This window comes from Tripterygium wilfordii, chromosome 12 (genome assembly GCF_013401445.1).
Source record: "Tripterygium wilfordii isolate XIE 37 chromosome 12, ASM1340144v1, whole genome shotgun sequence".
NCBI classification, from domain to species: domain Eukaryota; kingdom Viridiplantae; phylum Streptophyta; class Magnoliopsida; order Celastrales; family Celastraceae; genus Tripterygium; species Tripterygium wilfordii.
The window spans coordinates 1331608-1352163 of NC_052243.1; the positions used below are offsets into that span (position 1 = coordinate 1331608).

The 20556-nt window shown below is 38.3% G+C and overlaps 5 protein-coding genes across 6 annotated transcripts; 3 read left to right on the forward strand and 2 right to left on the reverse strand.

The window, feature by feature from the left end:
* The first annotated feature begins 2771 nt into the window (after window positions 1–2771).
* Window positions 2772–4549, forward strand: LOC120011525 (probable indole-3-pyruvate monooxygenase YUCCA8). Its single transcript, XM_038862658.1, has 3 exons — window positions 2772–3491; window positions 3586–3957; window positions 4092–4549. The coding sequence occupies exons 1-3, from the start codon at window positions 2817–2819 to the stop codon at window positions 4317–4319; spliced, it is 1275 nt and encodes a 424-aa protein (XP_038718586.1). The 5' UTR covers window positions 2772–2816; the 3' UTR covers window positions 4320–4549.
* A 1724-nt stretch (window positions 4550–6273) lies between these two features.
* LOC120011527 (mitogen-activated protein kinase kinase kinase 17-like) lies at window positions 6274–7859 on the forward strand. Its single transcript, XM_038862659.1, has one exon. The coding sequence runs from the start codon at window positions 6450–6452 to the stop codon at window positions 7620–7622; it is 1173 nt and encodes a 390-aa protein (XP_038718587.1). The 5' UTR covers window positions 6274–6449; the 3' UTR covers window positions 7623–7859.
* Window positions 7860–7994: 135 nt separating this feature from the next.
* On the forward strand, window positions 7995–11591 carry LOC120011524 (nuclear poly(A) polymerase 1-like). Its single transcript, XM_038862657.1, has one exon. The coding sequence runs from the start codon at window positions 9467–9469 to the stop codon at window positions 11351–11353; it is 1887 nt and encodes a 628-aa protein (XP_038718585.1). The 5' UTR covers window positions 7995–9466; the 3' UTR covers window positions 11354–11591.
* A 2652-nt stretch (window positions 11592–14243) lies between these two features.
* Window positions 14244–15198, reverse strand: LOC120011529 (hevamine-A-like). The gene has a single exon (XM_038862662.1). The coding sequence runs from the start codon at window positions 15196–15198 to the stop codon at window positions 14299–14301; it is 900 nt and encodes a 299-aa protein (XP_038718590.1). The 3' UTR covers window positions 14244–14298.
* A 769-nt stretch (window positions 15199–15967) lies between these two features.
* LOC120011528 (short-chain dehydrogenase TIC 32, chloroplastic-like) lies at window positions 15968–20435 on the reverse strand. Of its 2 annotated transcripts, XM_038862660.1 has the most exons (9): window positions 20134–20435; window positions 19102–19333; window positions 18855–18934; window positions 18181–18334; window positions 18002–18080; window positions 17439–17555; window positions 17070–17154; window positions 16550–16605; window positions 15968–16394 (listed from the first exon to the last, which is right to left on the reverse strand). In XM_038862660.1, exons 1-9 carry the CDS (start codon window positions 20237–20239, stop codon window positions 16230–16232), a joined length of 1074 nt encoding a protein of 357 aa, XP_038718588.1. In that variant the 5' UTR covers window positions 20240–20435; the 3' UTR covers window positions 15968–16229. The 2 variants fall into 2 exon arrangements, with proteins under 2 accessions (XP_038718588.1, XP_038718589.1); XM_038862661.1 differs by lacking the exon at window positions 17439–17555.
* Window positions 20436–20556: the final 121 nt, after the last annotated feature.

Consider the following 20556-nt stretch of genomic DNA (forward strand, 5'->3'; position numbering starts at 1 on the left):
TAGTGTATTTGGTGTTTGTGGGTATGTAAGCTTTCCACTTTAAGGATGAGATGGAATATGTGTTTTTCTTTTTGTCTTTAATTAATTGTGTATATTATTTTGTAGCAAGATCCTATGGGCTTTCGTTTTGGTTCGACACTTTTGGAGTCGGTGCTGCTTCACTTGCTAGGAAGCTAGCTAGGGTGTTTTGGCAGTGTGTATATAGCCTTTAGTGATCGTGGGGTATAGTTAATCGATACATATACATATATATATGTATATATATACATATACATATATATATACATATACATATATATGTTTATATATATATCATTAGTATGCAAAAGCTTAATTGCGAAAATCAAAATCTATATTAATATTAGTTTGGTGAGTCGCACGCGTAAAGCAAAGTTGAAGAAAGGCGCAATCATCAACTCACTGTATCGGGCCATGCAACTATATATATATATATATATACACACACACACATACTTATGCCCACCTTCAATAAGCAGAAAGTTAAAAACTGATATAGTTATTTTATATATATATATATATATATATATATATATATATATATATATATATATATATATATATATATATATATATATATATATTCTGTAGAATAACAGCTAAACATATTAATAATACGCGTTCTTCTTTCGGTTTTGGTGGCTAATTATATTTAAATCATGAACGTTTTCGTTTTTGTGATTTGTGAACAAGGAAGGAGATGAGAAACTAGCAGAGCTAATTACTTAACATTATTATTCATTCATATATAGTTTCTATGTAAGTCATATATTTTCCTTTTTTTTTGGTAAGTCATATATTTTTCTAGTTAAAATTATTAGCGTGGGAGGATATTGAATCTTACCCTATGATACTCTCATTCAAGTCTTAAGAGGTCGGTTATCACTAGACAAATTTAAGGGTTATTATGGGTTCAATTCTTCAAAACAATATGTACTCAATACAGTTTGTAGACATCTTATCTTTTCACACATCCTTGATGATAATTTTTAGCACAAAATAGATGTCACAAATGACTAATAATTTAATTGATGAATTCTCTAACATACTGTAGACTACGTAGAACAAAGATATTTTTGTTGAGATAGATAAGTTGAATGTGACAACTCTTCACAAATACAGGAGGTCACACATTTAATTCCTACACCTAGCAGTGTCGGCATTAGATGTCGTCAATCCGGTCTTAGCTGTCGTCAGGGTAGAGCGCATTGGGTTTGCAGTTTGAGTTTAGAGCTAACCCAACTGTCTAGTGGGTGTGTTGATTGCTTAATAAATCACATAGAAACAATGTACTATATTGAACATATCGAACTTCATGAGTCCTTCAACTAGAAGGATTTTTTTTTTCCAATCAATTCAATGACTCCAAGTGGTTAAATGATAAACCCAAGCCAAATTACTAAGTAATCAAAGTAAAGAATAATGAAGACATTATTAGGGTTTAACGGAACGAAAGAGTTGGACTAGATTTTTTATTTTGATTGGTAGGAAGGAAGACAAATATTCTACCACCAAAAGTGGGTTCCACAAAGCTGGTTGGCAGAATGGGCTTTGTGGGCCTTATTAACAGCCTTACAACTACGAACGTCGCAATCCCAATGCCAGGAGCCTTTGTGTGGGTGGGTCCAAGATTGTGACAGTTAGGACCCCTCAATTAGCCATTCAACTTCATCCACTCCAGCCTCGACGTGGGCATGTCCTAGTCAGCATGTCAGTATCAATGCTTCATTACTTTGGGAACTCTTTGTGGGCCACTCGAATCAGATTAGGATGACATGTCATCGTCAGTGTTCCCTAATTCTCCTTGTATTCCTTCTCTCTTGCTTCACCATTTTAAGTAAAAACCCCTAAAATGGCAATACATTCCGCCTTTTCCCCTATGCAATTCTCGTTTACTAGTTTAATGAATTCGTTATCGGCCAACACGATTATTCTCGAATGAATCACCTGAGTGATAACCTATTTCTGAATCTCTCTGATACCAAACCATATTAATATGAACTTAAAATGTCCTTAGTTCGATTCTATTGAGATTAATATCCTTGTGAGAGATTTGACCTAACTTGCTATGTCATATGGTGAGAAATTTGTTAGGGTCTGATGGCCCGAGTTTAGACTCATACTGAATATCCAGAGAGCAAACTTATATGGTGTCGTTTTCGATTTTTACAAAAAAAAAAAAAAATCTCAAACGGTTAATATATGAAACATACTATTTCTTGTTATAGGTATGAGAAAAACCGTTAACAAACAAAGAGAATAAAATCAGTGGAGCGTATATTAATCTTGGAATCTAAATATAGGGTTTGCTACAAGACCTTCCTACAAATTAAATCTTTTTAGGGTATCAAAAATCATGTTTTATAGTCGGGTCATACAAAGCGTATACCTAACATTACTTCTCCTTCTTCTTGTACAAACACCACCACCGTATTCCACCCGAGAAGTTACAAAAAAGCCCTTCACATCTGAAAAATCCCATAAAGGCATAAACAATTCTCCCAAAAAATGTTCTAATGTACATTCATAAAGCAATAGTATTATCACATAATTATTATATAATATGATTAAAATTAAAATAATATAATCAATAGTTATGATTTCAAAGCGCATTAACTTCCCACTCTATCCCTTTGCACCTCTCTTGACCAATTCCCCTATTTAAACCCCCCTCACATCTCCAAACCAGAACATCATCTCATCATCAACAACAACAACACAAAAAACTCTGTTTGATCCTCTTAAAGTTCTTACAACCTACCCATTTGAGCAAAAACACCTCACCACATTATCTCAAAATGGAGAATTTTTATCGCTTAGTTGATCATGATCAAGATTTCCACAATCGTAGATGCATTTGGGTTAATGGTCCGGTCATAGTTGGTGCCGGACCATCTGGGTTAGCCACAGCTGCTTGTCTCAGAGAACAAGGAGTTCCCTACGTTGTTCTTGAGAAAGCAGACTGTATTGCTTCATTGTGGCAAAAGCGCACCTATGACAGGCTTAAGCTTCACTTACCAAAGCAGTTCTGCCAGCTCCCTAACCTGCCATTCCCAAAAGACTTCCCTGAGTACCCTTCTAAGAAGCAATTCATCGAATACCTTGAGTCCTACGCAAGGCGTTTCGAGATCAGCCCCAAATTCAATGAGTGTGTGCAAACAGCAAGGTATGACGAGACCAGTGGCTTGTGGAGAGTGAAGACTGTTTCCACAATTGGGTCTTCAAGGACTGAAATCGAGTATATTTGTCGGTGGCTCGTGGTGGCGACAGGGGAGAATGCAGAGTGTGTGACCCCTGACATTGAAGGACTTGCAGAGTTTGGTGGGGAAGTTATTCATGCTTGTGACTACAAGTCTGGAGAGAAATACAAGGGAAAGAAAGTACTTGTTGTAGGTTGTGGCAATTCTGGCATGGAATTGTCTCTTGATCTCTGCAATTACAATGCTGATCCATCGATAGTGGTTCGCAGCTCGGTAAGTGATCTCAGATACTTATATACATCAAATCAGTATAATAAAAAGAAATATGAGTTTGGAGTTCTAATATGATTTCCTCTGTTTTCAACAGGTTCATGTCTTACCAAGAGAAATCTTAGGGAAATCGACATTCGAATTGGCTGTTTTGATGATGGCATGGCTACCTATCTGGCTTGTTGACAAGCTTTTGTTATTCTTGGCATGGTTAGCGCTTGGAAACATCGAGAAATTCGGCCTGAAAAGGCCATCAATGGGTCCTATGCAGCTCAAGAGCACACATGGCAAAACCCCAGTTTTGGATGTTGGCGCCTTGGCGAAAATCAGATCCGGTGACATCAAAGTGGTTCCTGGAATCAAGAGGTTCGCAAAAGGCCAAGTTGAGCTTGAAAATGGAGAAAAACTCGATATAGATTCAGTAGTTTTGGCTACTGGGTATCGCAGCAATGTCCCTTATTGGCTTCAGGTGAGACTATGTTCAAATTTTAGCATCAACTAATTGAAAAAAAAAAAAAAAACTCGTTTATTTTTACAGTTTGTGATGTTTTGTAATAAATGGACAAATGGGGCTGATCTTGTTTTGATATTATGATGTTTCAGGAAACTGATTTCTTTTCCAAGAATGGATTCCCAAAAGCAACATTCCCAAATGGGTGGAAAGGCAATACTGGTTTATTTGCAGTTGGGTTCACAAGGAGAGGGCTCTCTGGTGCATCCTCTGATGCTATGAGAATTGCACAAGATATTGGCAATGTCTGGAAGGATGAAACTAAGCAGAAGAAGCAGAGAACCACCGCTTGTCATCGCCGTTGCATTTCACAGTTCTAAGTTCATCAATCAAGTCAACAGACTCTCTCTATGGTGTATAAACAACAGAATAACATATACTGTAGAAAAAACTATACACAGAAAGAAAAAGTAACAGAATATACAGCAGCAACAGAGACAGAGCCCTCTCCGAATGCCCAGGTTTTGGCTTGTTTTTGGGCATTTTGTTTTAGAAAACTGAGGATGATGAGGCTTTCTCTTCTTTCATTCTTTTAAGCTTCATACATGTTTTTGTTTTCCTTTCTTTGTACCACATTCAGTGATCAAGTTGAATGAAAAAAAAAAAACTTGTAATTTTACAGTCCACTTTCTGTGTTCATCTTCATTCACCAATTCTCCCATTTTTTGTGGGCTTGGAAGCAAATTTGACCCTAAATTCTCAACAATACTCTCGCACAACTGTCCCCTCTAATGTTCTCCAGTTTGACAGAATAATGTAAAGTAGTAGGCTAACATTGCAAGTCTCTGGTGGGTTGCACATGGACACAAGCCCCCAACCAGCTCTAGGAGTAGCAAAGTTTGGAGTTTGGACAGTTAAATTCCTTCTCTCTTACTCTCTGTACAGAAAAGTTGAAAAAGAGAAGTAAAAAATGGTTGAATACCAGATAACAAATAACTACTTTGTTTGGGTTGTTAAACAGGTGGCATGAACTGGAGAGATTCCATGTATTTCAATTGATAAACCAAGCTGTATACAGTACATATACTACTGCACCATCTTTGGTGTCACCTCATGTAGTTGTCATCTAGGATAAGTAAAAAAAAGGTTGACTATTGAATGACAGGTTAATGCAATTTTGGGGTTAGCTTAAGATACCAAAGATTCCATATGGAGACGAGGTGTGCATCACCTTACCCACAACCCCCAATGCAATATGTAGAGATTAATTTTGAGAATTGAATCAGTAACATCTAAGTTGCACCTTTGCAATTCTACCAGGACACCACATGACCCATATTCGATTGAGCTTCGGAAGCATCAAGGAATGAACTTTGAGAAGAACAAGGAAAAGGGTACTCCCTCAAGCTACTTTGAAAGGTTACTCTTGAGATTTGGGATTTTGAACAAGGTGTCTTCATACATGGCTGACTTTCCATGGCGGATATGACTTCTATCTTTTGTCCGGAAAAGAGTTGCCTTGTGACCTGGTTTCTTTTGTGGTCCAATTGTGGTATTACTTTGGGGCTCAGTTTTATGGTCTCACGACTGTCATGTCTCCCTACAACTTCTATGGTGGACTGTGAAATTTGGCCAAGACACTCGGAGTAAAGAGAGTTGCAGGGAGAAGTCACCCAGCAGGGTCGGACAGTTTGCTCACAATGCAAACATTCATGGAACTCAAACAACAAGGTTTTGCTGATGAATTTGAATTTACAATGCAACAAGGGAAGTGGACTGGGTTTGAGTGGGTGCTTTATGGATTGAAGGTTGTAGTATTACTTGACTGTCATGGCCAAGTTCACAGGTGGAAGGGACTTGAGGTTGTCTAGAGAGGGACTTGAGGTTGTCTAGAGCTTATTATCTGATATCATATTGGCATTCGCATAACTAACCGAGTAGTTTATAAATAAACGTCAAACATATCTCATACAACAAACACATTTTTTGAACTTACATATTAAGGAAAGTTCATGAGAGCGGACAATATTTGTTGATGTGTTTGGACTCGGTCGGTCCATTTAGACATAACATTTACTCGTGTATGATTACCAATCACTCTCACACAATAAACCCTATAATCGAGTTGAGCTTGACCATCTAATGATCTAATTTTAACAAACCTTGTTATTCCAATTTCATTATGTGAGAAAAAAATGAGATAATTAAAATTAAAATATGCAAATCCCAATTGTAATTAAAATGATGAAACCCATTATATCCAACTTTATGACTAGTCATAAAACCCTAAATAAAGGCTCTCTTAATGCGCGTAGGAACGAAAATTAGTCTCGACACGTTTAGGAATGAATCCTTATTTGAAAAGCTAAACACGCGACGGCTCAAAGATATTACAGCCTTGTTCTTCTTCTTCTTCTTGGGTTTCCTAATTCATTCAGTAATTCATCGATTGATTGCTACTGAATTGGGATTGAGATTGACATTGTGATTGCTGTTGATTCCAAGAAACCATGGAAACCCACGGAGCACAGTGGGTTAGGGGTCCGATAATCGGCAGAGGCTCATTCGGCTCTGTTTACTTGGCTTATTCCAAGAAACCATACTCTTATCTGCCTCCTGCAATGGCCGTCAAGTCTGCTGAAGTTTCCGATTCAGCTTCACTTCAGAAGGAAGTTGAAGTTCTCAAAAATCTCCAGGGTTCCCCTTATGTAATCCGCTGTTTTGGGGAAGAGACTACAATTGGCGCCAATGGAGAGATGGTTTACAATGTCTTGTTAGAGTATGCTTCTGGTGGTTCCCTAGACACTCTTATCAAGAAATCGAAATCGAGTGGGGTTTGCGGTGGCTTGCCTGAATTGGACGTGAGACGTTACGCCAGGCATCTTCTTCTAGGGCTTGCTCATATACATCAATCAGGGTATGTTCACTGCGATTTGAAACCTGATAATATTCTTCTAGTTCCTTGTAGAAATTGTGGTTCTATGACTAAGTTTGTGGCAAAGATTGGGGATTTTGGGTTGGCCAAGAGAGAGAGGCAAAGCAAGAAGGCCAAGTTTGATCATTGCTTGAGAGGCACGGCTCCCTATTTGGCACCAGAAGTTGTGGTTAATCGGGTGCAGGAGGCTCCTGCAGATATTTGGGCTCTGGGATGCGTTGTGCTTGAGATGCTAACAGGGGGGTCTCCTTGGGGGTCTGATTCAAACCTCACTGCTGAAGAACTGTTCAACAAAATTGCTGATAGTGGTGCACTCCCAAAGACTCCTATTGGGATATCAAATGAAGCTAAGGATTTCCTGAAAAGGTGTTTAGTGAGGAATCCCATGTTCCGATTTACTGCAGATATGTTACTGGATCACCCTTTTTTCGGTGGCTGCGAAGATGGATATGATGCTGTTGAAGAAGATGTAGGTGAAGTTGGTCAGGCCATTGGGGTTGGCTCATCATGTTGGCCTGAAGACGAGTTAAGTTCTTTGCTAGTTCCAGCGGATTGGTGTTCTGTTTCAGATGAGGATTCAGATTCATTGCCCTGTTCCGGGTTTGAGGATTTTAAAGTGTATGCAAGTACTGCCGAACAACTGATACTCACAGGCCATAAAAGAAAAAGGTCTTCACACTTCATTCCCATCACCGATGGTGACTTTTTTCTCACCACAATAGCCCCCACCGTTGCTGCTGGATTATAGCACACATAATGTGAGTTCTGGTGAGTATACTGTAGTTTAGAGGATATGATATTCTTTGTATAGCATTGATGTCAGCCTCCCAATGGTAATTAATTTTGTTGATGTGATTGAGATAACAATATTGATATTGAAGCAATTACACTACTGAGTAATGGTTAATTGGATATCCATTACCTGCCATTAATTGTAACTAATTGTTTTGACTTTTGGGATGAATAGTTGTCTTTGTTTTTCATATTTTTTGTGTGTTTATGATATGTTTTTCCTATTCGTGATATATGATGTCTTTCAATCTCACGAGGGTAGCAATAGTGATTTTTGTTGCTTATGCGCATTCAATTTTAGAAACTTAGAGGCTGCAAGTAAGTTGCATTGCGATTATTTCTATTAGAATTCCTGATTCGTCTTTTTTGAATTGCTAATGTGGTAGAGAATAAAGAGTTGCATTCTTTAACTTAGACTGGATATTCTAAACTCAGTGCTTGTTTGATGTAAATTGTAATCTATTACATATTCGTTGATGAAACAAACGAGGATTAAGTAATTGCTACCCCAAGCTTATGCAGTGACCAGGAACATGAAGCTTTGTTGTTCAAAAATTCTCTTGCGGAACTTTCATTACTGAAACTATATTTTGCTAATCCTTGCTATAATTTTTGCGTCTGTTTTGCCTTCTCAAAAAAGAAATTGCATCTTTTTCAGTATACTAGCACGAAATGGTTTATATGGTGATTGACTCAAGCAACAACTCAGGAGTATATTATACGGCTTTCCTCCCCAAGAACTAAATTCCTTACCAATTTTCAGAATTTATGCTACTGGCTTAAGTTATACAAGCACTATTTGGCTGTGGCTCATAAGAAAATTTCAGATCTGGTCTTAGCTAGTCATTGTATGCCCATAGCAGAAGCACATATTGAATCTTGGTTTTTTGTTCTATTCCTTACTTTTGGTTGGTGACTCTTTATTTACATTTGTCATTAGCCCTTCACAAAAGTTACAGACTTGCTACATTTTCATTGATTGGCTTCTTTATTCAGCTTGGCAAGATTGAAATCTGCATGCCTCCAAATCCTTTAGTGATTTTGATTGAAATGGATCTTGTGTAATTTATCACACTTTAGGACTCCACCAGGTTGAGGACAAGGTTGGTAATGAAAGCTCCATGAGGAGAGGAGCTGTGTGTTTCTGTTGATAGGTTTATGATATGCAGGTTCTTGGCCACAATTTGCCCTGTCATGTTGCTGCACATTTTGCTGTATCATTTACTTTCATGTTTTGGAAATCAAACTCAACTGTTGCCATGCCTTGTAGGAGGGGGGAAAAAACAGAGTTTTTAAAACAAGGTCATGTTATGAGTAAGGTTTTGAAAACTGGACCGGTCATTGAACTAGAAAAATCTTCGATTCATGGTTCCATGATTCGTCGGGGTTCAAATCGGTTTGAACCGAATTCAACAATACATTATTATAAGTAGACCGAAGATATTAACTCCAACAATGCAAAATTATTCAGTATAGTATAATTACTAATAAATTAACTACCAATGAATAAATAATTCATTGATAATGATGGTGTACCGTTAATTAGTTGAATGAATAATTCAATTTCAGGGAGTTTTAAGACTTGTTTTGAAACGTTGAGGGGCGGTTGTGAAAACTGGCAAACCTTTTGGGGTCTTTTTGATATTTTCATTATCCTAATCCGAACAGGAATAGAGGAACGATACATATATAACAGAACGTTGGAAAGGAAAAAAACAGAAGACGGTGCGTGAGCTCCTCGATAGATTGAGATTGAGGGCGGTGTTCCTTTAAAGTTGCGATCAACTGTTGTGCTTGGTGATGGAGCCCATAACTACTGATGGGTCTTGTGAATTTGACGTGATTAAGAATGGTGAACTGGAAACAATGCTGAAGGATGCAGGGTTGTATGAGAGCCATGAAGAATCTGTAACGAGGGAGTTGATGCTGGGGAGATTGGATCAGATTGTGAAGGACTGGGTGCGGAAAATCACAAAGGACAAGGGTTTCAATAGTGAGATTGTTGAAGCGGCCAACGCAAAGATTTTCACTTTTGGGTCTTATCGATTGGGGGTTCATGGCCCTGGAACAGATATTGACACACTGTGTGTTGGACCAAACTATGTCACTAGGGATGAGGATTTCTTTGGAGGACTTTATGGGATACTGAAGATGATTCCTGAGGTACAAGAACTGAACCCTGTACCCGATGCACGTGTTCCTGTTATGAAATTCAAGTTTAATGGGGTTTCTGTGGATCTTCTCTATGCACCACTGCATCTCTGGGTTGTTCCTGAGGATCTTGATATCTTGCAAGATTCTTTGTTGAATGGAGCGGATGAGAAGACAGTGCTTAGCCTGAATGGATGCAGAGTTACTGACCGGATTTTACGTCTGGTTCCTAATGTGCAGACTTTCTGCACCACATTAAGATGCATAAGATATTGGGCAAAACAGCGCGGAGTTTATTCGAATGTGATGGGGTTTCTTGGTGGAATCAATTGGGCTTTGCTTGTTGCTCGTATATGTCAGTTGTACCCGAATATGTTGCCTAGTACATTGGTTTTTCGATTCTTCAAGATATACAAGCAATGGAGATGGCCTAATCCGGTTTTGTTATGTCCAGTCCAGAAGGGATCTCTTGAACATCAAGTTTGGGATCCAAGGAGAAATTTCAAGGATAGGATGCATCGAATGCCTATTATAACTCCGGTTCATCCTTGTATGAATTCGAGTTACAATGTGTCGTCTAGCACACTGCAGATTATGGTAGATGAGTTTCAAAGGGGTTCTGAAATATGCGAGGCAATGGAGGGTAGCAAAGATGGCTGGACTTGTCTGTTTGAGCCTTTCCTCTTTTTTGAAGCTTACATGAACTACTTGCAGATTGACATAACGGCGAATACTGATGAAGACTTAATGATGTGGAAAGGCTGGGTTGAGTCGCGCCTTCGTTTGCTTACTTTGAAGATTGAAAGAGACACAGGAAGTATGCTTCAGTGCCACCTGCACCCTACTGGTTTATCAGACAAATCAAGACCATTGCACTGTAGTTATTTCATGGGGTTGCAACGGAAACACGGGGTGTGTATGCAGGAAGGGAAACCATTGGACATGAGATATACTATTAGAGAGTTCAAGTACTTTGTAGGGCTGTACTCCTCTTGGAAATCAGGAATGTCCATCGATGTAGGTCATGTAAAACGCAGTAGCATTCCACATTTTGTCTTTCCTGGTGGCGTCCGACCTTCATGTTCCATTCAAACATTGAAGAGAAATAAAAGAGTTCATGGGAAAAAGAGAAAATTAGATGAGGTTGCCAAAGGTAATGAATTGAAAGATCCAGGGTCGTTGATGGGAATTGGGACAGATCATTCAAAGGAGGGGAGGAGGATTAAAGAACATAAAGCAAATGCGAATGAGTTCTTGTCTGATGCAAGCTGTGGTTTGACAGCAGGGCCACCAAATCCTTGTGTGAAAGTTGAAGAAGTACCATCCATGTCGAACCATCAGAATGTAGCGGTACCTCTGCAAGCAGCAACGACAGTGGCGAAAGTGGTCAGCTACTGCACTGATCTCCTGGAAGAATTAGAGGAGCTTGAGCCTACAGACGTAGTTGCGCCATTATCTGGAGTGGCACAAGGAAAATTGTTTATCAGACTAAACACAGCCAGTACTTGTGGATTTCCACAGCCTTTGAAGTCATGAGATAACCTATTGAAGGCATTGTAATGTAGCTGTCAAGGAGAAGATGTCAAGTTGTAGGAGATGAAGTTGGAGAGATCAGCGGGATTGGCTCATCTTGTTTCAGATGGAAGATTTCAATTCATTGTCATGTTCCTGTTGCAAGGCTCTGCTAAGGATCTGATTGAGATGTTACAGTGTGTTAGATACTGATTTCGCAGTCCAAGTGTAAAAACTATTCTTTTGGCATGAATGATATAAATAAAAATAATAATTCTTACCAAGATTTTGTCCTTTTTTTGTTCATCTGATATTTTCCTTTTGTGGTCAATGGCATTTTTCATTATCATGTGGATAGCAATAGCTAGTGTTCTCAACAGAAAATTATTAGAAACACAGAACTGAAAATTTCCCATCTTCTGAACAACATTTAAGCAGGAATAGTTTGAGCCGGTGTCATGAATACAAGCGCAGTATCAGTGATTGATAGGAATGAACATAATCATCTCCATCTCGTTCTTCACAGCCACTTATGAAAGGTTAATTCATCAATTAGGACCTCTGTAGTGAACCTAAGAATATGGGGTTCCTCACAAAAACACTAGACACCAGCAGGAATGGTTTGAGGTAATGCGGTGAGCGCAACACAAGGTATGCATCAGTATGAGAATACCTTTTTCATACTGATACTTGTCTATATATATATATATAGAGCTAAATTTAAGATTTTTTCATATTTTTTGTTTTGTAATATTGATTGGTGAAAGTCATTGATACTCCTTTCACTAGAATATATGCATTTAAATACAAAAAAGCTTCTGAAATTCTCAATGTCATATTTTTGTCGGAATGGAAAATTACAATACACTACAGCTTGAAAGATACTTAAGTATATATATATATACACCACAGTTTAATTAAATACTTTTCACATTTTTTATTTCGTAAGATTGATTGGTGATAGCTGCCAGTTGATACTCCTTTCATTAGAGTATATGCATTTAAATGCAAAAAAAGGCTCCTGAAATTCTGATGTAAATACTAAGTTTCTTTACAAAAGAATTCAATACACTTGGGATTTCAGATCGATACAATTCGATATCATCGCTAAACATCGATACAACTATTGTAAGTATCTCCAGCACCGATTTGGGGGCTCCGTAATTCTCTAAAGTTTACAATTTACATCTAATGATAGAGGAAAAGTAAGATAGTTTTAAAAATATAAAAACAAAAATACGATGTGATATGACATACCTCCTAAATCATTGGATTCAAATTATAGATTGTACAATTTTAAACAAATTGCCCCTCTAACACAATACACCCTAAAACCCAAATATCGGCAGGAGCCTCTTGCACATGATCAAGAACCACTTCTGGAGCCACATACATTGTCTCAATCGGTAAAAACGATTATTACTAGATGATGTGGGATATAGAGCACTAAGCCCCTTTGTCACTGTGTAGCTCACCCAGGCCTGACACCACCAAGCTTAACAATGTAGAGGCTTGTGGCTTCTAGCGCAGGAAGCTTTTTACAGGCCCATGACCTAATTATCAATCAACTCAATATGGGCTCATAAGCATAGGAAGCTCCTTCACAAAGTCCATGGTCTAACCAAGCCAAGGCCCAATCCCTCCAGCTCAGCACCCATGTACTAGTGGTGGGTCACGTGAGCCAAAAATTTATTAATAGAAGAGGTCCAACCACATTAAAGGGAATCAATTTTGGAGGTATCCGATTCTCTCTAAACTCTGTTAATTCTCTCACTAAAATATCGCAACTATATTCTTGACTTGATCGTCGAAGATTTCCCAGTTGGACACCGACATCAAACTTCATGATTTGCTCTCTATGTGATCTTTGTCGAGTTGTTGGTGGCCTTGTACGACATCCCAGCAATCATAGATTCTCACGTCTACAAAATGACTGCATCATAGTATATTCAAATCAGTATACACTTGAAAAAGAAAAAGAAAAGGAAAATAAAGTTTGGGCACAGATTGTGAGATGAATGCATCACAGTGATTGTAAGCATTTCTGGTTTGTGGTGTACAGAAGACTACCAATGGAATATGATCCAAGTAGCTTCTAAAATTTACTTTTGTAACTGAAGTTTTCTGATTATCGAACTAGCTAGGCTATCTCACTTGATGATTTCCGGATCACCCATGAGGGACAAGTAAGATTTTGTGGTTGAGGCTTTGTACATGCCTACATGGAGGACTTGTAGAGAGGGAGAAGATCAACTTATTCTTCCTGCAATTCAGAGCTTCACGCCTTACCATGAAGAGGCAGATATAAGAAACGGCGTCGTGTGGGCTGCAAATTGCAATCGACTGCGTTTGTGGGCCCTTCGTCTGTATCTCGATGGGCTGGGGGTTCATTGGAAGGGTGACGTGTGGGCTGCAAATTATAATCATCTTAACTTGTGGGCCTTCGTCTGCACCTGATGGGCTGCCGGGCTGGGCTTCGTTTGAAAGTAGTCGTGTACTAGTATACAAATTGCAATCATCGGCCCTTCGTCTGCACCTGATGGGGTTCTGGTATGGGCTTCGTGGAAAAGGTGTCTTGTAGGCTACAAATTGCATTCATCTGAGTTTGTCGGCCTTCCTCTGCAGCTCGATGGGCTGCTCGGCTCGGCTGGGCTTCCTTGGAGCGGCATTGTTTGGGCTATAAATTACAAATTTGCAATCATTTGTGTTTGTGGGCCCTTGTCTGCAGCTCCATGGGCTGCGCTGGTCTTCTTTCTTCTTTTTTAAACTTTGTTGTTTCTGATATTTGTTTATGATGTTTTCTGCTGTTTGCTTGAAGTTCTGATAGTTGAAAGTGTGAGATTTCATACTACACAAAAGAGTTATTTATCACAAGGATTAGGGTAATAATAGATATACATAATGATGACAGGCAGGAAGTATTACAAGCACAGATTCACATTTAACCATCCATCAGCAGGTTTAAGAATTCAGACATGGCTCTTAATGGAAGAACTATATCCACTTTGGTCATCATAATACTTGGACCACAACATTACTCCCCCATACTTGTCAGAACCCTTAATCGCTGGAAGCACGTCGGCTGTTAGATCAGATACTGGAATGAAGCCACTACCTGCAGCCTCTTGAGATGCTGGTAGTCCTAGAAAAATCTTAGTTGCAGGGACATCAGAAGTCCATTGTTTCCAAGCGTCTTCGAGGCTACCGATACTGCCAGAGGCGTACTGACAAGGAGGATTGTTATAGAATTGGACCCAAACATAGTCAAAAAGACCTGTCTTAAGGGCATTTCCTATCCAAGCATCAGGAAATGGGCACTGGGGAGCTGCAGTTAGGAATACTCTTTTACCCGTCTTGCTATAACCTGAGAGATACCTTGCAAGGTCATCCCAATGTTGGTTTGTTCCTCCTTCAATGTCAAAATCAATCCCATCTAGAACAGCAGGTCCGAGGGGACGGGACGATGATTTTCCTCCCAAGAAATTATTCCACAGATAAGTAGCTACCTGCCTTGCATCCTCGGCGGAGGTAAGGAAATAGCTACCGGCTCCTCCTCCTATAGAAAGCAAGACTTTGATGCCTTTGGCTTGACAAGATTTGATATCAGAACTTAATCCAGTGCAACCATTATTGTAAGGGTCGCAATGGCCAGCGAGGTTTAGCATTGGAGTTTGGCCATTCCCAAAGGTCGGTAGGAAAGCGATGATGGCATACTCGTAGTTCCTTGTGGAGCAAGTTTCCGCTAGGGTTCCCTCGTTTCCATTTTGACCCCAATAGATGGCAATTCCTCCTGCATCAGAGCCTATAAATTGTATTACCACCACCAACACAACTACGAGCAGCGATGAAACTGCTAATTTAACTGCCATTCGGAAAAGGGTTCAAGTACTGAAATTGCTGTGTTGAAAATATGTTAGAGGAGCATGTCTTTTATAGGCCAGAAACAGAGTTTTCTGATTCAACAATTTTGTAAGCTTATGGTTGTTTGTTGTAATGAAATTTTGCCATAAAGTTGCTTCTTCTCACGTTATAATATGTTTTAAAATTTCTACAGACAGCATTGCCGTAACGCTGACAATATGATCAAGGTAGCAGAACATATATTACATTGAAGTTAGCATTTCTGTTAGCTTTTGTTCATTGCCTCTGTTAAGATCGTAATCTTGTAACTATTCAGGCATCAACATGTTTGATTTGTGTTAATTTGTTTGGTAGCTTTCAACTGTTATATATCAGCAACTGCGACTTGTTTGTTGTCTTTTACTTTACTTTTCTTTTTTTTAATGTCAGAAATCAAATACAAGATTGTCTCAGATATAGAAGATTAAACATGCCAGTTAGAACCACCTCAAACACTACAAACTAATATTGTATGCTTCGTGCCTTAGCCTTAGTTCTTCTAGGCAGTCATCAATGGTACTTAAGCCTAGAAAAGACCTCGGTTGTGTGAGATAGAGTGGATCTTTACTTATAAACCACTCGGTTGGATTATCCGAGTGGTAGCATTTACAACTACTCTGCCATTAATATACAGTCAAATTTTCATTGATCAGAACATCCACCAAACAAAATGATAGAAGTAACAACTAACGACATTAAGATTGAAAAAGAAAAGTTGAAGATGATTATTATGGCTGTGAAGAACAAGAACGAGACAAAGATGATTATATTCATGAAGATGAGGATGAAGAGACTGAAGAAGAAAAGAAGGTCTTCTCACTTCATCCCAAATCTAAAAACCTACCACGTAGTTTCTGATTATTGATTAAAGCAACATTCAAGCATATACTAATTTGAATTGATTAAAGCAACATTCAAGTATATACTAATTTGAATGTGCATTGGGTTACTTGAAGTAGACCAAATCTGCAATTCATCAGCAAAAGCCTTCCAAACCCAACTACTTGGGGGTTGTCAAGCTCAAGCTGAAATCCCATAGCTTTTTGGCTAATGCTGCATCTTTTGCTTTCACGCTTGGCTGGGCTATGTTACTATCCGAAAAATATTCCCCGCTTACTCCCTTCACTTGAGGATGCAATGCTACATAACACGTTGTTGCCGCTCCCTATAGAAAAAAAAAATAATCAGAGAAATGAACAAGAAAATGATAAGTTGGCTTTGGCTGTTTACGTTGGGCTTATCATGATTCTCTCCAATTCAAAAACCAATCATGCTCAAACTAATTTCTGAAATACAAAGCTGTCGAGATAAGACACATACCTGCTGAACATTTTTTACCAAATATCTTAGAAATATACCGATCACATTGCCAACACCTGCATCAAAAGCCCAAGAATTGTTACTCTGTAACCAGATAACACACAAAGAGTCAATGAAGAAGTAATAAACTTAAAATATCTAATCAGTAAATATTTAATCATATTTTCCATCCTACGAATGGCCAAACCCACCCCGCACATATCAGGCCAAGAATTCAGAACTTTAGTTGATTGATACTAAGTACTAACCTGCTCAGTAAACCTAGTTTGTCTGACCACCCTAGCCTTTCTTTGAGTCGTATGTCTTGTTGATCATGATTCATGGCACATAATTAAGTTGGCATTACAAAATCTAAAAAGTTTGACGCATGACTAGGAACCTAAACACAGATTGTATCAATCTATCACCTCTCGCATTGCAATAAACAAAAGAATTACTGGTAAATGTTCTTCAATTACAGCCAGAGCTTTTCAACATGCCATTTATTTAGGAAACAAAAATCATATACTTCCAGGATTACCATTAAGAAAACTGTTGTGGCGCAGAATTTTGGTACCAACTGCTCCAGGATGAAGTGAATTAGCAGTGACGTCCACTCCATCTTCCTATATGAAAAAGAAAAGGCAGATACATCTGCATTAGGATCCAGTCCACAATGTTGAGCAAATCAAAAAGATAACTCATCTATACTCTCCACAAATACAATGTCCAATTCAGAGGCAGAGGTAATTTGTTGCAAAAAGCTAATAGAAGTTCTCACTAAGCTAACATGAAAACCAAGTTTCTCATAGCAGGCAAGCGTAACATTTTAACATGCATAAACATCTTCAAAGTAGCATAAGCAATTAATTTATCAACAAGTTGGGAATATACCACCCTAGTTACACACCAGGAACTGAATATTTGTTACTGTCACTTTGCGGTAGGAATGAAGTGAATGAGGAACACCTCCTATCTTCGCATCAGAAATAGGTGTAACATTTCTACTTCCTGTTCTTAACTTCAGCTTTACAACGAAAAGTTCATAGACATTGTTAGAAATTAACAACTTTTCAATATGGGAGGAGGAATGGGCAAAGACAGATATGGGAGGAATTCTACGTATTCTGGTGCATTAGTCTGTTTCATGGTAAACAAAAGGAAAACAAATTCAAATGAAAAAATTCCGATTAATTGGCAATGATATAACTCACAACTATCAATATTGAGTAGTACTCAATCACTTTTCTACAAATATAACTCGAATGCTATATTTTCCAATACAAAAGAACCCACAACTCTGCTTGTCCTTTGGTAAATAAGAGTTTTTTTAAGTCACAATAGAAACAAAGAAACATTAACAAATATCCAAATGCGTTTAAATCTACTACGGTGTATGCACTGCTAAATGCAAATAAACATAAAATGTTATTCTGATAGATAGGCATCACTGGCTTGCAAACTTTTGAATACCTTTAGGCACCTTGCAAGCTCATTAGTATGTAAAATATTAGAAAGCTTTGATTGTCCATAAGCAAGTGTAGTGTTGTAACTGCGTGACAAGAAAAAATAAAGTGAACATTGAAAATCATAGCAAATGCTAAGACGCAATATTCAAAAAAAAGAGAGAGAGAGTTCCATTTCAATCTTACCTTGGTTCACTGCTAATTTCATCAAATTGAATTCCTTCGCTATATGTCCATCGGTGAGCCATCGATGACACATTAATGATCCTAACCTCTCTGTTGCTTTGACGTGCGGTGTTTTTCATGGTCTCCAACAGCAGACTTGTCAAAAGAAAATGACCTACAAAATGGCCATCAATAAGGTTAAGACTTGTTGGCTGCATAAGGTGTGCATCGCGAATTATTTCATCATATCAAAAGAATAACATTGCACTGTTATGCACGCATAAATTTTTTAAAATAATGCCATGGACATCAGACACTAATGTCTCCCACTCCTGGAAGAGACTCTAAGCAAGAGTAACTTCTTGATACCATTTTTCAGGAAATATTCAATTCTAAGTACAAAATTATAATACATCAACGTTTGAGTAAAATTTTAACTTCAAAAAAACTTTAGGATAGGATACTGCAGCCTCACCAAATTTGGCTTATTATAAGAATTTGAACAAATGGTTCACAACCTCTGATAGCCCTACAGATTTACAAATCACATCGTCACATACAGCTACATGATTTTAGATTTTTAGTCACATATGAACTCGTGATCTTATGGGATCTGAGAATCAGATTCGAGGTACGATATCCTGTATTCAAGTCCCCTGCTAACCCAGAGCAAATGCAAATCAAGCTCGGCCTACCTAAATGATTTGTCGCAAATTGCAATTCTATTCCGTCTTCAGAAAGCATAAATGGAGTTGCCATTATCCCTGCATTGTTTCTTCAAAGTTCAAACAATGAAAAGAGAATATTAGATTTCACCAGTTGATAAATCTATATGATACCAGCAGCCATAAATAGGTCTTGTTTGCATTCCCAAATAAACATGGAGTATCCAGAAGAAAGAGGGATATAAGTAATACAAATGCTTGATAATAGTTTTCTTACATTAGGAGATTCAGAGGAAGTCCCGAGGAGTTGTACTCTGATGCAAATTTTCTGGCTGACGCCATTGAGCTGAGATCTAACTCCATAACATCAATCTTAGCAGAAGGGTTTTCCTTAAGTATTGTTTCTCTGACATTCCTACCAGCCTCGACGTTTCTAACTGCCATGACTACGTGCACACCACGCAATGCAAGAATACGTGTTGTCTCTTCACCTATACCACTGGATGCTCCTGAAGTTAAACCAATATAAAGCACCAGAGACAAAAAAAAAAAAAAGAAGGTAAATTAACAGGTTAAGTTACAAGAAAACTTAAAAGTAGTCAATAGCAAACAAAACCCTAATATTGCAAACCGTCTCATCAGAAAAACAACGGAAGGATCATATAATTATGTGTATCAGAAGAGAAAAATGTTAACTGAAAGGCATCAAACAAAAGACATCACTTCAATTTGACAAATCAATGCCTTCAAGGCAGCACTCCAGCATCAAACTCCACAGATGTCATGATAAATCTAATCTTAATCCGGAACCATCTACTTCAACCACTCAATTTTAATATCATAAAATTCTATTACGTTTGACTCAATATACAGAACTCGCTACTCTGATATCAATACACACAACCGTAGCCGAACACAGTACTTCCTAAGAAGATTGAGAATCGTACATATATTGGCGGGATTACAAGTGAATCAAAAATAAAAACTTCATTAAGTCAAACAGGATAACAAGCAATCAGGAATAACTTATTCACATATTTGTAACTAGAATAACGCAATTGACAAATGATGGTCTTAATTCCAAAGCTCAATAAGCTTTAGCAATAGCTCTCATAATAATATAATAACATCTAACTAAAGATACTAATCACATGTCACTGAATAGATTTTGACCAATAACTAGATCACTAAATATTCCGAAGAACTAAACGTGATAAAATTATTTGGGTCTGCATCTTTTTCACCTTCTCATTTATAAGAGAGACGGAAATTGAAAAATAGAGCAAACCCAGATAGGTAAAAGAAGAACCTGTAACAATGGCAGTGAGACCAGTTCCATCGATTCCCTGGGTAACCTCCTCTGCCGTGGAAGAAGCAGAGAACCCACTTGGCCCTTTCACCCCAAAAATCCACATCTTGTTAATCCCCACTCAACTAAAAACCCCAAACAAGAAGCCCCTGCCTCTGCGAATCTTTGTTCCTCAAACTGGTTTCACTTGGATGCCATTGCAAGCCGAGTTTTAGTAAAGAGGGTCCTCCGCCTGGTGGGTCCTATGTGGAGCCACAGATATTCAACAACGACGACGGCATTGAAGATACTCAGGCCCGCCGTCAAAGTTTAAACAAGCTGAAATTTGAAAGATCGTTTTCTTCGTAAAAGCCAATGACGTGGAACTGGACTGACCACTAGTTCAACGATTGCATGTCAACCTTTCAAAAAAAATTAGTTCAA

Bases quoted from the DNA above. Each gene is read 5' to 3' on its own strand.
- LOC120011525 (XM_038862658.1), top strand. From the start codon at position 2,817: ATGGAGAATTTTTATCGCTTAGTTGATCATGATCAAGATTTCCACAAT. The intron at 3,492-3,585 runs GTAAGTGATCTC...TGTTTTCAACAG, and splicing joins CGATAGTGGTTCGCAGCTCG to GTTCATGTCTTACCAAGAGA. The intron at 3,958-4,091 runs GTGAGACTATGT...ATGATGTTTCAG, and splicing joins ATGTCCCTTATTGGCTTCAG to GAAACTGATTTCTTTTCCAA.
- LOC120011527 (XM_038862659.1), top strand. From the start codon at position 6,450: ATGGAAACCCACGGAGCACAGTGGGTTAGGGGTCCGATAATCGGCAGA.
- LOC120011524 (XM_038862657.1), top strand. From the start codon at position 9,467: ATGGAGCCCATAACTACTGATGGGTCTTGTGAATTTGACGTGATTAAG.
- LOC120011529 (XM_038862662.1), bottom strand. From the start codon at position 15,198: ATGGCAGTTAAATTAGCAGTTTCATCGCTGCTCGTAGTTGTGTTGGTG.
- LOC120011528 (XM_038862660.1), bottom strand. From the start codon at position 20,239: ATGTGGATTTTTGGGGTGAAAGGGCCAAGTGGGTTCTCTGCTTCTTCC. The intron at 18,335-18,854 runs GTAGGCCGAGCT...GCCATTTTGTAG, and splicing joins ATTTGCGACAAATCATTTAG to GTCATTTTCTTTTGACAAGT. The intron at 17,556-18,001 runs GTATTCAAAAGT...TTCGTTGTAAAG, and splicing joins AGCTTGCAAGGTGCCTAAAG to CTGAAGTTAAGAACAGGAAG.